Source organism: Petaurus breviceps, unplaced genomic scaffold (genome assembly GCF_028583685.1).
Source record: "Petaurus breviceps papuanus isolate PSGF00001 unplaced genomic scaffold, PetGlider_PUasm1.0 90849, whole genome shotgun sequence".
Taxonomy (NCBI): domain Eukaryota; kingdom Metazoa; phylum Chordata; class Mammalia; order Diprotodontia; family Petauridae; genus Petaurus; species Petaurus breviceps.
In genome coordinates this window covers 17,083,713-17,096,160 of record NW_027187361.1, presented here as the reverse complement: position 1 = coordinate 17,096,160, position 12,448 = coordinate 17,083,713, and the positions used below count along the sequence as shown (strand labels likewise).

General features: G+C 41.7%; 1 protein-coding gene across 1 annotated transcript in view; it reads left to right on the top strand.

Moving 5' to 3' along the window:
• The first annotated feature begins 324 nt into the window (after positions 1-324).
• Positions 325-12,448, top strand: part of RP2 (RP2 activator of ARL3 GTPase) — a 41,767-nt gene continuing 29,643 nt past the window's right edge. The window contains exon 1 of the mRNA XM_069072917.1: positions 325-511. Within this exon, the coding sequence (XP_068929018.1) occupies positions 389-511 (123 nt within the window). The 5' untranslated portion in view covers positions 325-388. The remainder of the gene's footprint in view (positions 512-12,448) is intronic.

Sequence of the window (12,448 nt, the reverse complement as noted above, 5' to 3'; positions counted from 1 at the left end):
CGGTTGGCGCACCGGGAGCGGAGCAGCCGTTGGTGGCGGGCGGTAGTCAGGGCGACGGTGGGGCCCGAAGTGAGGGAGGGCGAAGCTAGGGGTACGGGAGCCGGGAGCTAGCGAGGCGGCCGCGGCGGCGGGGAGCCCCGGGGGCGCGTCCGGGGGCGTGGGTGCGGAAGAAGGGCAGGCAGGCAGGGGCGCCCCTGGCCTGACGAGCGGCGCCGCGCCAGGGAGCTCCCGCCTGGGCGGCCGGGGGCCCGGGGGCCCCAGAGCGCCGGGGAAGGAGCGGGGTTCGCTTCTCGGCCGCTCGGAGTTCCTCACGTGCCCGTGCCGCGCGCGGGAGGAGGGGGTAAGGGCGCGCGAGGCCTGCGGGGGCGGGGCGCGGCGGGCCGGCACCATGGGCTGCTTCTTCTCCAAGAAGCGGAAGGCCGAGAAGGAGCAGCAGCAGCCCCCGGCCGCGTCGGGGGAAGCCGGCGAGCAGCCGCCGCAGAAGCAGTACAGCTGGGACAAGCGGGAAAAGGTAAAGTGGCCGCCCCGCGCCCCGCCCCGGGCCCGCCCCGGGGGGCCCCCCGCCCCGCGGGACCTCGGGACCCCGCGGGACCCCGCCCCGCAGGACCTCGGGGCCCCGCAGGACCTCGGGACCCCGCAGGCCCCCGCCCCGCAGGACCTCGGGACCCCGCAGGACCTCGGGACCCCGCGGGCCCCCGCCCCCGGCCCGCCCTGCCCCCCAGACCCGCCCCGCAGGACCTCGGGACCCCGCGGGCCCCCGGGACCAGGCTGCGGAGCCCACGCTCCTTGCGCGTCCCCTGCTCTGATCAAAAAGCGCTATTAAGTAGCGCCCGCTACGTGTCAGGGGCCGCACTGGGCGCCGGGGGTGCCGAGAAAGGCGCAAAACCAACCCAAGAGCAGCCGCTGCTCTCGGGGGCTCACGGGGACAAAACCGCAGCGTGCGAGCGAGATCGATAAAGACCAACGGAGGGCCCCCGCCCTCGGGGTGCGCAGGGAGGTGGGGAAAGTGGCCCCGACGGGCAGCGGGGCCCGGCCCGCCCCCACCGCCTGCCTCAGGTGCGCTCTAGCCCGGGATGAACGGGACATCATCCACCTGTGGAAGGCCTTAGCCTGAGAGGGGTCGGGGCAGGACGCGTAAAGTGGCCCGAGTTCGCCCTGCCGCCGCGCCCCGACCGCCTGCCCGCATCGTTAAGGTGCCAGGGGCGTTACGTGCGGGGCAGACTCTCAGCAGGAGGAAGGGGGATGAGGAAAGGAAGCCGATGTGCTGCCCCTGTGCCTTCCTTGATGAGCACCTTTCCCGTCCTCACCACCTGTCTGTGTATTATTAAAGATGTCAGGTGCATCGCGTGGCCTCCTGCAAAAGCGCCAGCGGGCAGAGAGGCCACAGCGCCCCTCATCAGCTTCTGCAACGGGGGTTTTTATTTGGTTTCCCTCTTACCCTGGAGGAAGTAGGGAAGTCTCAGGTCCTCGCTGTTGCTTCCTATTTGCTAACCCTGCCGGATAAGTACAGTTCCTTTGTGTATCTTAGTACATCTCAGTGAAGTAAAAACTTTTTTTCTATTAATAGATGAAGTCACCCAAGATGTTTCTCTCCTCACACAACAAATAGTGAAATGATGAAAATAGTGTGTCCCTTTTGGAATATATAAAAGCATGAAATGGCACTTGTAGGGTTTTTTTGGTTCGTTTGTTTTATTTTGACATTTGTATGTAAAAATACAGTAACGAAAAAACCCCACTTTCTGTAGAATTGTTTAGGGTGCATTATAGTCATGAGTTTCATAAGGTTTCCTCTTTCAACATAATAGTTTACTTATATTCAGTTCATGATTTTAAGTATGATCAGCTAAATTGATGGGTTATTGAGTAATACAAAATGAATAATAATTACAATAGTTAACATTTACATAGCGCTTACTATATGCCAAGCGCAGTGCTAAGTGCCTTTACAATTATCTCATTCAGGCCTCACAACAACCCTAGGAAGTTAATGCTATTATTATCCCCAATTTATTATGAGAAAATACAGGCAAACAGATACTAAATGAGTTTCCTAGGATCATAGAGATAGCGACTGAACTTAGGTCATCCTGATTCCAGGCAGATATCTGATGCACAGCCTAGGACCCTCCCCCCCCCCTTCCTATTCCTACAGAATCAGTCAAGTTAAGAGTATTTTTACTGTAACTTAATATAACACTCCTCCATAAGTATACTGTTGAACAATTTTTTTCCCTATAATTTCCAACCTGCATAGGAATTTATTAAGGTATATCCAGTTCTTAGCAAGTGTTAGAATTTGGGAATTGTAAGATAGCTTTTTTCAGGTGTTATTTACTTGCTCTTTTTCTGGTAGGTTTTTTATTTTATATTTTATTCCTATTTGACAGAAGCAGTCTTAAGATTGTGAAAGATATTGTTCATCTCTTATAGGAGGAATGTAGCTATTTTAAGATTTTTTTTTTTAGGTATGACAAACTTAAGGGAGAAAAGAAATCCAGTTTCTGAAAATGACATTTAAATTTCTCCAGCTGGTTAATATAAACAAAATTTACGTTGTCTTTTTTAATATTTATTTTGCTCAAACTGGAGTCCAACTTGATGACAGGGCTTTTACTCTGAATTTGTAGAATTTAGCAGTTTTACCTATTGATAGCTTAATAAGTCTTATGCTTTGTGCTTGCCTCCTTCCAAATGAATGGTAAATCTTTGTCTACCATTTTATTTTATTTTGTTTTGTTTTTTAGCAGGCATAGTTCAGTTTGTTTATAAAAAAAAAAACATCTATGTAGCTGCCTGGGTCCTCTGGACAGATACTCGAGTGTGAGTCTTCACAAGAGGGTTGGTGAATTCCTAATAAGGAGACTTAGTGAGCATACTCTCCTTCCACAGGTCTGGGGTTAGATAGCTGTATGTTTTAGAGATGGCATCAGATGGCTTTAGCAAAGTTGCCCAGAGTGGCAGTACAGCCTCTCACAGAAGTGTAACAGTCATCAGTTCCAGCCATCATCAGGAACTCCTTCGGCACAGGAGCTGAGACGATGCCAGTACCTCTAGGGGCAGGCACACCAGAACAGATCCACATCGCCCAGTGACCTTGCAGGGTACTGTGTGAGGCTTGCCAGTCTTGTTCCCCCAGTAGCCACGTCTCAGGAACAATGGACAGCTTGGTCAGAATGGTAGCACCTCGAATAGCTGTGGCCACTTCCTTGGAACACTTGACACCCAGACCAACATGACCATTGTGGTCACCGATGGCCACAAAAGCCTTGAACCTGGTACGTTGTCCAGCTCTGGTTTGTTTCTGAAGAGGCATGATCTTCAGAACCTCATCTTTCAATGAAGATCTCAGGAAGAAATCTATGATCTCAGATTCCTTGATAGGAAGCGAGAAAAGACAGATCTCTTCCAAAGACTTGATATCAACTTCATGTCCTTGACTAGCCGGCCCAGCTTATTTACAGGGACCCACTCCTTGTCTTCGGCCTTTCCTCCCAGGGCCTTGACCTCAACCCCCAGTGCTAAAGCCACCAAGGAAGCCTCCCTGGCCTCAACTCTGGGCCCCTGGGGCCTCCCACACCTCCTGTAGCACTGGTGTTGTCTGCCATTTGGTGTTCACTAGAAGTAGAAGCTGTCTGCCATTTTAGAGGTCTCCAGGGCAAGAGCTATATAGATTTTCCATAGTGCCTAGTGTGGTATTCTGTGTCTTCTAGGTACTCAAGGGAAGGTGACTTGATTTTTAAAATGTAGCAAATAGCAATTTTATTGCCTCCTTGGTGTTTCAATTCATGGGAATACAAACAGCAAAAAAATTATTTTTAAAAAGACAGAAACACCAGAAAGATCTCTGACCCTGGTGTCAAAAGATCTGGGTTCAAATCCCAACTCTGATACTCCCTGTGTGACCTTGGGCAAGTAACTTATCCTCCCTAGGCTCAGTGTTGTCATATATAGACTGAGTGGGTTAGATTGGATGATCTCTGTAGCCCCTTCAAGCTCTTAGATCTTTGATCCTGTGTTAAACACTGGACCCAGGTGAAGATGTTTTTTCAAAGCTGTTAGGGGTATAAGGAAGGGAATTGCCTAGAATTGGGGGCCATGGAAACCCTGACATTGTTCTTCCTTTTTCTGAAACTGTTAGGAATTCATCCAACCATCATTTTAGACTTCATATTTATAGTAGTCAAAATCACATATGATTTAGAGATTTACATCTACTTCATAATCTTCTCAACCCAAATTTCGGATAAGCCATTATAGCAAGCATAAATGTTCTCTGATGCCTAAGTGAATATGTCTGTGGCATCAGAACTGTCTTACTGCCAATAAAAGAGAGTACTTCAAAATAAGTAGGTAAGAAAGTAAGACCTAAAGTATACAGGTATGATATGGTCTATGCATATAAAATGGGAGGTTATTGTGTTATTTGAAAACCTGTAGGATTTTTTAAAAGCCATGGCTGTTACGTTGAGTGGACAATCAGTTTTAGAGCGAGTGCCCTGATAACTCATCTTCCATTTCAGTTTGGGACGAGTGTAACAAGCATGAATTGAGGTGCTGAAAATTGTATGAGTTGCCTGATAGCAGTAGTTGAACTCAACTGTAATTTAAAAGCTCTAAAGCCAGCTATGAAAAGCAGGTAAGCTTTCCGGGCCATTGTTCTTATAAGATGTACTATCAGTAGTTTGCCGAGAAGCATCTCCTGGGCTTCGATGAGCTGAGTTAGTCTTAGGGGACTGAAGCGAGGAGAAACTTTCTTAATTAAAAATAATGTTTGGGTGGTTGTTGTGATAGCAACATACTGTATGGTCAACATTGCAAGAAGCCTGTTTTCTCCTGCTGCTTACTTTTGAGAAAAAAACAAAACAAACATCCTGTTACAGTATAGAAAATGAGTATGGACAGCATTCTGCCTACTATGTGGCTATATAGCACTGTGCAGAGGCATGGCAAGGGCTTTAAAAAGTAGAACACAGTCCCATTCTTCAAGTTGCTGAGTGTGGCAATATAGGCCATATCATACCTGTATACTTTAGGTCTTACTTTCTTACCTACTTCAGGTCTTTTTGGAGAAGTAAGTTGTGCACATTTGAAATACTTAAAATGATGAAACAGCAGAGTATTCGATCAAGTTTCAAAAGGAATTGTATAGAAAGTAAATGTTTGGGAACTTTATCCTGTTATTTTTACTAAGATGCCTTTCCATTGGACTGGAGGCTAATTATCATGTTTATTTTATTATAATGATTTAGGTAAATATGGTTTATGCCCTAGACTCTTTTATGCCCTTATACTTTCTCCAGTTAATACTAAAATGATTTAAAGAGCCCTGAACTAGAAATTCAGGAAATTAGATTTTATTACATGAGCTGCTTTGTAGTTTAGAGTCAGCTAGTTAGCCTGCATGTTTTAGTTTTGCCAACTATAATATGGAAACAGTGATGCTCTTACTCTATTTAGTACTTCTCATATACTACCGTACTGTTTGGCAGTTTTATCTTTTTATCTGTGTCTTCTTTCCTTCTGCTAGATTGTGAAATATGTGAGGGAAAAGGCCTTGTCCTCTCATTCATATCACAGAGCAGGTGTTCGATAAATGTTTTTTTGTATTACTGTATTAGGAAGGTCAACTACAATGAATTAAGACATTGATAGTTGCTTTGATAGAAAGACAAAAGTGAAATTTCTCTCAGGGAGCGTGTGTGTTTGTGTGTGTGTGTGTGTGTGTGTGTGTGTACATATATACGTACTATATAGTAAATACAAAGTATCTGGAGGAAGAAGAGAATGCTAACATGGTAGGGTAGTGGAAGAACTGAGTCTTGAAGAAAGATAGGAATTCTCCTAGATAGCATATTCCAAGCATGTAGGTAGCAAATGGAATCCAATTTTCGAGGCAAGTAGGCCAATTTGGATGGAACATAACATGTGAAGAGGGAAGGGGAATAAGACTGAACTTAGGTTTGAGTGAGTTTGTAAAGGACCATAAATGCCAGACTGAGGCATTTGTATTTTTGTCCCAAAGAACATAGGATCTCACTTAAAGGCTTTAAGGAGTAGATTTCGGTCAGTGGGTGGAGGTGACAGGTTTTAGTTAACTGTTAGTTAACTACATGGTTAACCATAGTTGATAAGAATGGGATTCTTATACAGGGCCCCTTGTTTTCCATGAAATCAGCTAAGTGTCACAGTGGATGGAGCTCCAAGCTTGGGATCAGGAAGCCATGAGTTCAAATGTGACCTCAGACACATGCTAGCTGTGTAAGTCTGTAAGTCTGGACAAGTCACATACCTTTATTTGCCTAACTTTCCTCATCTGTAAAATGGGAATGATAATAATAGCACATATTACCTCCCAGTTGTTGTGAGGACCAAATGAAGTAATAAATGTAAAATGCTTACTATACTACCAGGAACATAGTAAGTACTCTACAAAAACTAGTTATTATTGTTAGTAGAGGTATCCAACAGTGTATCATCAGAGGCATTAAAATGTGGAATATCATGTCAGCTGTTTTTGAGGATATTAATCAATCTGGCCTAGGTTTGGGCTAAATGATCTCTAGGGTTCCCTCCCATCGCTAGGATTGGATCTGGAGTTATGATTTCATTGGGAAATCAGTGTATAGAAATTACTCTACTAATGTGGATCACCAGCTCATCTGTAACTGTAGTCTTAAGCACTTACTCTTTAGGCACTGAGAGGTTAAGTATAACTTCCGTCATGGTCACACAGCTTGTATGACTTGAACCCAAGTCTTCCTTACCCTAAGGTCAGCCCTCTATCACCTCCCCCTGCCTTTGGTGCCTCTCATGATTCTATTTTGTGATTTTGTAGTTTGGAGATTTTTTTTTTTTAATGAGGACAAGTAAGCTAATATAAGCATCTTATTTTAACTTCTCTAAGCAATAGTGGTATATAATTCAAGGTAGTGGTATTATTTTGTATACAGCTTCAAGAAAATTTGCATCCATTCAAGAACTTAACACTTTCAGGCACTCAGAAATTTATCTTTAAGTATGATCTAGAAAAATTTAAACTCAAGTAATCATTTCATTTTGTACTGTTAAAAATTAGAATGCAGCTGTAAAACACCTTTAATAAGCATGATTTAATGAATTTTCATACCTTAATTTGTCAGCTTGGTTAGAAAAGCAAAGCTTTTCTTATTCTGTGTGGCATATATTTCATTCAGTTTGTTCTATAACTAGAATTTTCCATATAATTACCTATACATTAGTTTTTTGCTTCTCAACTGTTAGATGAATACTGTGCTTCAGTTTCTTAAAACAGTTGTGATAAAATATTTTTGCTAAAATCCAACCCAAGATTAAGTGTAAGTATACATTCTCTTAGCAAATTTCATGACAATTTTATAGAACATTTAAGTATAGTATAATGTTACCGTCATGACAACCAGACTTTCCTAAACACATAGAAACTTCTTTTCATGGTAATTTCTATAAACCATGCCATTTTTGGTAGCAAGTAGAAAACAAATTTTTACCCTTCCCCAAATTTTCACATTATATGTTATGTAAAGAAAGAACATTTGAGGTTCTGATGTGTAGATCTTCTAAGATCAAGAATATGTTTTTTATGGTAAAGTAGGAATCAGCAAGGCTATATGGGTAAACTGAGGAAATGCTTTTAGGAAAAAGATAAAAAAGGTCATCAGATAAGGGGATGAAAGAAATTTGGCACAGTAGGGAAATTGAAGAGTACAAATTTTAGCCAAAGATATCCTTGTTATCTAAGTTTTAGAACTAGAGGTCCTGTTCTAAAGTTACCTTAGTAACTTAGTCCTTTTACCTTTTTTTGGTTTAAATTTTAGTAAAAATATTTCTATTACAATCTGTCTTAAGTCAGAATATACTTCCAGCAGTTGAGAAGGAAAAAAATATGGTATTGGTAATTATGAGGAAAATTCTGGCCATGAAGAATAGGATATTTTGAAACTGTCTCTGTGTTATAGGAAAAGCCTACATTATATATATATTTTTGTGGTATACTTCAGAATCTAATTTTGGACTTTGACTTAGACTGAATTTCCATCAGAATTAGCAAATTCCATGATTTCATCTTGGGATCCCTATGATTAAGGCTTAGCTTATGATGCTTATTGATTTTTTTTTAAATGGAAATCTTGCTTTATCAGGAAGTAATACAGTCACTGTTCCCCATTTTGCTGGCTTGTTGGAGGAATTGCAATACTGATATTGAATATAAGTAGGTTGTTCCATATTACAAAATGCATAAATTTGACATATAGCATGGAAGACCTCATTAAGGAGATGTTTGAACAGAAAAGGTGGGTTGGGAAAACAGGTGGACAGCCTGAGTCGTTCACTGGTACCTGCCAAGTAATAAACATACCAAAAGAAGGCTTTTGTAGTGCTTTGGGGATCTAAATTTGGTATCAGGGTCATTAGAATTGGAAGAGATTTTAGCAATCATCTGAGTATTTTTCAGAGGAGGAAGGCAAGCTGTAGAAGGAGCACTGATCTTAAACTTAGAGAAATTGGATTCTAATCCCAGTTCTGGTGCTCACTAGCTATGCCAAGTTGGTTAATTCTCTGGGTCTCAGTTTCCTCCTCTGTAAAACAAGGGAGTTATAGTTGGTAGCTTTTAGATCCCTTCTAGTTCAAGATCTATGATGCTGTGAAATTGAGAAGCAGAGCTAAAGTCCATTGACTTAATTCATTCTCTCGTGCTCCTTGCCTCCCTCATACAATGCCTTACACATTAAATACTTAAAATTCTTCTTGGATTGAATTGGAGATAATAGGAGATAAGACTGGAAAGAGGTTGGGGCCAAATCATGGAGGACCTTGAATACCGACTTTTGAACTTGAATTTTCAGATTTTAGTGAGCCATTATAAATTTTTGAGTTGAGGAGTGATTGTGCGGTGCTTTAGAAGTTTAATTTGATTAGCAATGTCCTGAATGTACCATTAGATAGTAGACTTTAGAACTGGAAAGGATTTTAGAGATTCTCAAGTCCAGCTCTTGGTGATAAAACATCTGCCAATGCAAAACTGCAACAATTTTGCAACTTAAATTTTTTCCCAGGCACTGAGAGGTTAAATGACTTGCCCAGGGTTACCCTAATGGTATTTAGCAGAGGCAGGACTCTGATAGAATGCAGGTTGAAGGTCAGTTATCTATCCCAGGCCTGAAAAACCTGCCACCCGTGGGCTGCAGGCCAAAGGATTTCAGGGGGCCTTTGAAAAATGTAGAGGAAAACATCTTTGTTTTTTGCTGGCCGCAGGAAATCCTTTGATGTGCCCTCAGGCTTCATTTTGTGCAGACCTGAATTCTATACCTCTATAATATGATATCTCCAGACACTTACATACTTTGTTGTTTGCAGTGGTTTCAATTGTGTCTGATTCTTTTCAACCCTGTTTTGGGATTCCCTTGCCAAAGATACTGTGTAGTTTGCCATTTCCTTCTCCAGCTCATTTTACAGATGAAGAAACTGAGGCAAACAAGGTTAAATGCCTTGCCCGGGGTCACACAGCTCATAAGTGTCTGAGGCAAAATTTGAACTCAATACCTCTTGATTCTAGACCCTGAACTCTTATCTATTGCACCACCTAGCTCCCCATTTACGTTTAATACACATTATATATTTAAAGGAATGAGAGCTTGATCAATTTGATGAGGTTACAGGAGGTGAGCCTGTCTTGGGGTCTTTGTAACTCCCCATGAAGGGTATGGATAATCCTCAGCCTTCTCGACCTTTCTACTGCACTTAAAACTGTTGAACTCTTTTTGAATACTCTCACTTTTCTGGGTTTTTGTGGTGCTGTTCTCTCTCCATTGCTGATTTCTCTGTATCCTGTCCCCAGTCTGAATAAGAGTAATACAGATTATAGTTAATTAATTCACCAGGTATTGATGATTATATTGAGTGTACTTGATTTATTAGATAGATATTTTATTAGATCTATATACTATTATATATATATATATACTATATATAGATGTATATTAGATCATATTTTATTAGGTCTGTTACAGGAATTTTTTTGTACACCCCTGCCAACCATATGAAATAAGGTTCATATGCCTCGATAATGCCTCTTTGTTTCAAACCCACAACTAATTTAGTCTCTGGGAAACTGTTGACCAGACACTAGTGTTTGATGGCTCCTGTTGAGATGGCCTATAGCGGATGACCTGTGAAAGGTCTGACAAAAGGGTTGTGATTGATGGATATTGCCCTAAACTCATCTTGGGAGCTCTCTTCCCCTTCCCCTTTCCTCCTACTACAGGTCAACCAAACATGGGAGTCCCTATGCTTCTGACAGGACTAAGGTATCTTCCAGGGACTCCCCAAGGTCTATAAATCCCTCAGCCCCTGAGCATGGAGGGTCCTTGACTAAGAGAAGGGTCTTGGATCTAATTGCTTTGGGACTACTGGTCATCTCAGTTGTTTTGTGTTAGTGATTTTTTTTTTCCATTTTCATTGTTCTAGTTATTATGTATGTTTTTTTTTCCTGATTCTGCTTAATTCACTGTGTGATCAGGTCATGTTTGTCTTTCTGTGCTTTTCTGAATTCATTATGCTTGCTTTTTACAGCAGAGTAACATTTCATTCCATGAATGTCCCGCAATTTGTTTAGTCGTTTCCTCAATCAGTGGGCATCTGCCTTGTTTCCAATTCTTGAAAACAGGAGCTATCTCTTATCTTTCTTTTTTTAATTTCCATCACTTAGCCCAATACTTGGCACAAGTAGGTGTTTAATAAGTGTTCATTGACTAGTGTGTATGGAGCCATTCTTTAAGGGTCATTGACCTCCTTGGAGTATATGCATGTCAGGGATTTTTGAGTCAGAGGGCATGGACATTTTAGTAACTTTATTTACACAATTCTGGCTTGCTTTTCCAGAAAACAGCTCTACCAACAATTTGCTAGTATGCGTGTTCCTCCCTTTAGCATGGAAGATTTCCGTCTTTTAATCATTTTTACCAATTTGCCAGGTGTGAAGTGAAGCCTCAGAACTGTTTTAATTTGCATTTCTTTCCTTTTTTACAGTGATTTGAAGATTCTTTCTTGTCTTTAATTGTAGTCCTTTTGTTCTAGAAAAAATCTATCAAAAATATTTTTTCCCCAACCCTCCCACTTCCCTTCTTATCCTAAATACATTAATTTTGTTTGTGTAAAAGCTTTTTAATCGGGGCAGCTAAATGACGCACTGAATAGAGCACTGACCCTGGAGTCAAGAGGACCTGGGTTCTGATCCGGCCTCAGACACTTAACATAAAAAATAGCTGTGTGACCTTGGGCAAGTCACTTAACCCCAATTGCCCTCCAATAAGCAAAAAAAAAAAAACCTTTTTAATTTCATATAATCAAAATTGTTTTATCTAACCTAATTTTATCTAATTCTTTAATTCATTCCCTGCCCATAACTGTGAAAGGTATATTATTGTTTATTTTCTTACTTTTTTATAGTATGATCTTTAAATTCAGGTCACATGTTCATTTTTAATTTATTGTGAAATGTGGTGTAAGATGATGGTCTGATTTCTTCCAGATCGCTTTGCTTTCCTGTTTTCCAGCAGTTCTTCTCAATTAGGAAGTTTTTCCCAAGGTAATTTGTATTTCAGGCTTATAGAACACTGAGTCTAAATCTAGTTTCTCTTCTAAGCTCCACAGCTGAAGTGGATACTGGATATTTTGAATTCAAAACTTTGTAAACATTTCATACTCAGCATTTCCAGAATAAAACTTGTCTTTTTCTTCATAAAACCACCCATCTTTTCATCTTTGACATTTCTGTTACCCAGGTTTACAACCTGATGTTATCTTCAGCCTTCCTCATTGCACATATCTAATCAGCTGCAAAGCTTGTCATGTCTTCCTCTATAATATCTTTTGTATAATCACCTCTCCATAGCCACTACCACAGTGTGGGCCTTCATCACCTCATGCTTGGGTTATTGTAGTGAGCTCCAAATTGATCTTTCTTCCCTAGGTCTCTTCCTTCTCTAATCTGTCCTCCACATGGCTGCCAGAGTGATTTTCCTAAAGTGCAAGTCAGACCATGTCATTACCTTACTCCACAAACCTGAGTGTCACTAGTCCCCTGTTACCAATAGCTCTGTTGCCTCTAGGATTGAATATAAATGCCTCGGTTTGGCATTTAAGACCCTGAACAACTGAGCCCTGACCTGTCTTTGCAGGCTTATTGTACAGTTTTCCTCTTCTCACAATCTACAGTTGGTCTAAATTGTTCTTTTTACAGTTGGTTATACACAGCATTCTGTCTTGCAGCTCTGTGTGTTTGCACCGGTTTTCCTTCGTGCCTGGAAAACACTCTTCTCAACTCCATCTTTCAAAATTGTTAGTTTCACTTAAGACTCAACTCTAAGGGGTGGCCAGGTAGCACAGCGAGTAAGAGCATCGGCTCTAGTGTCGGGATGACCTGGGGATC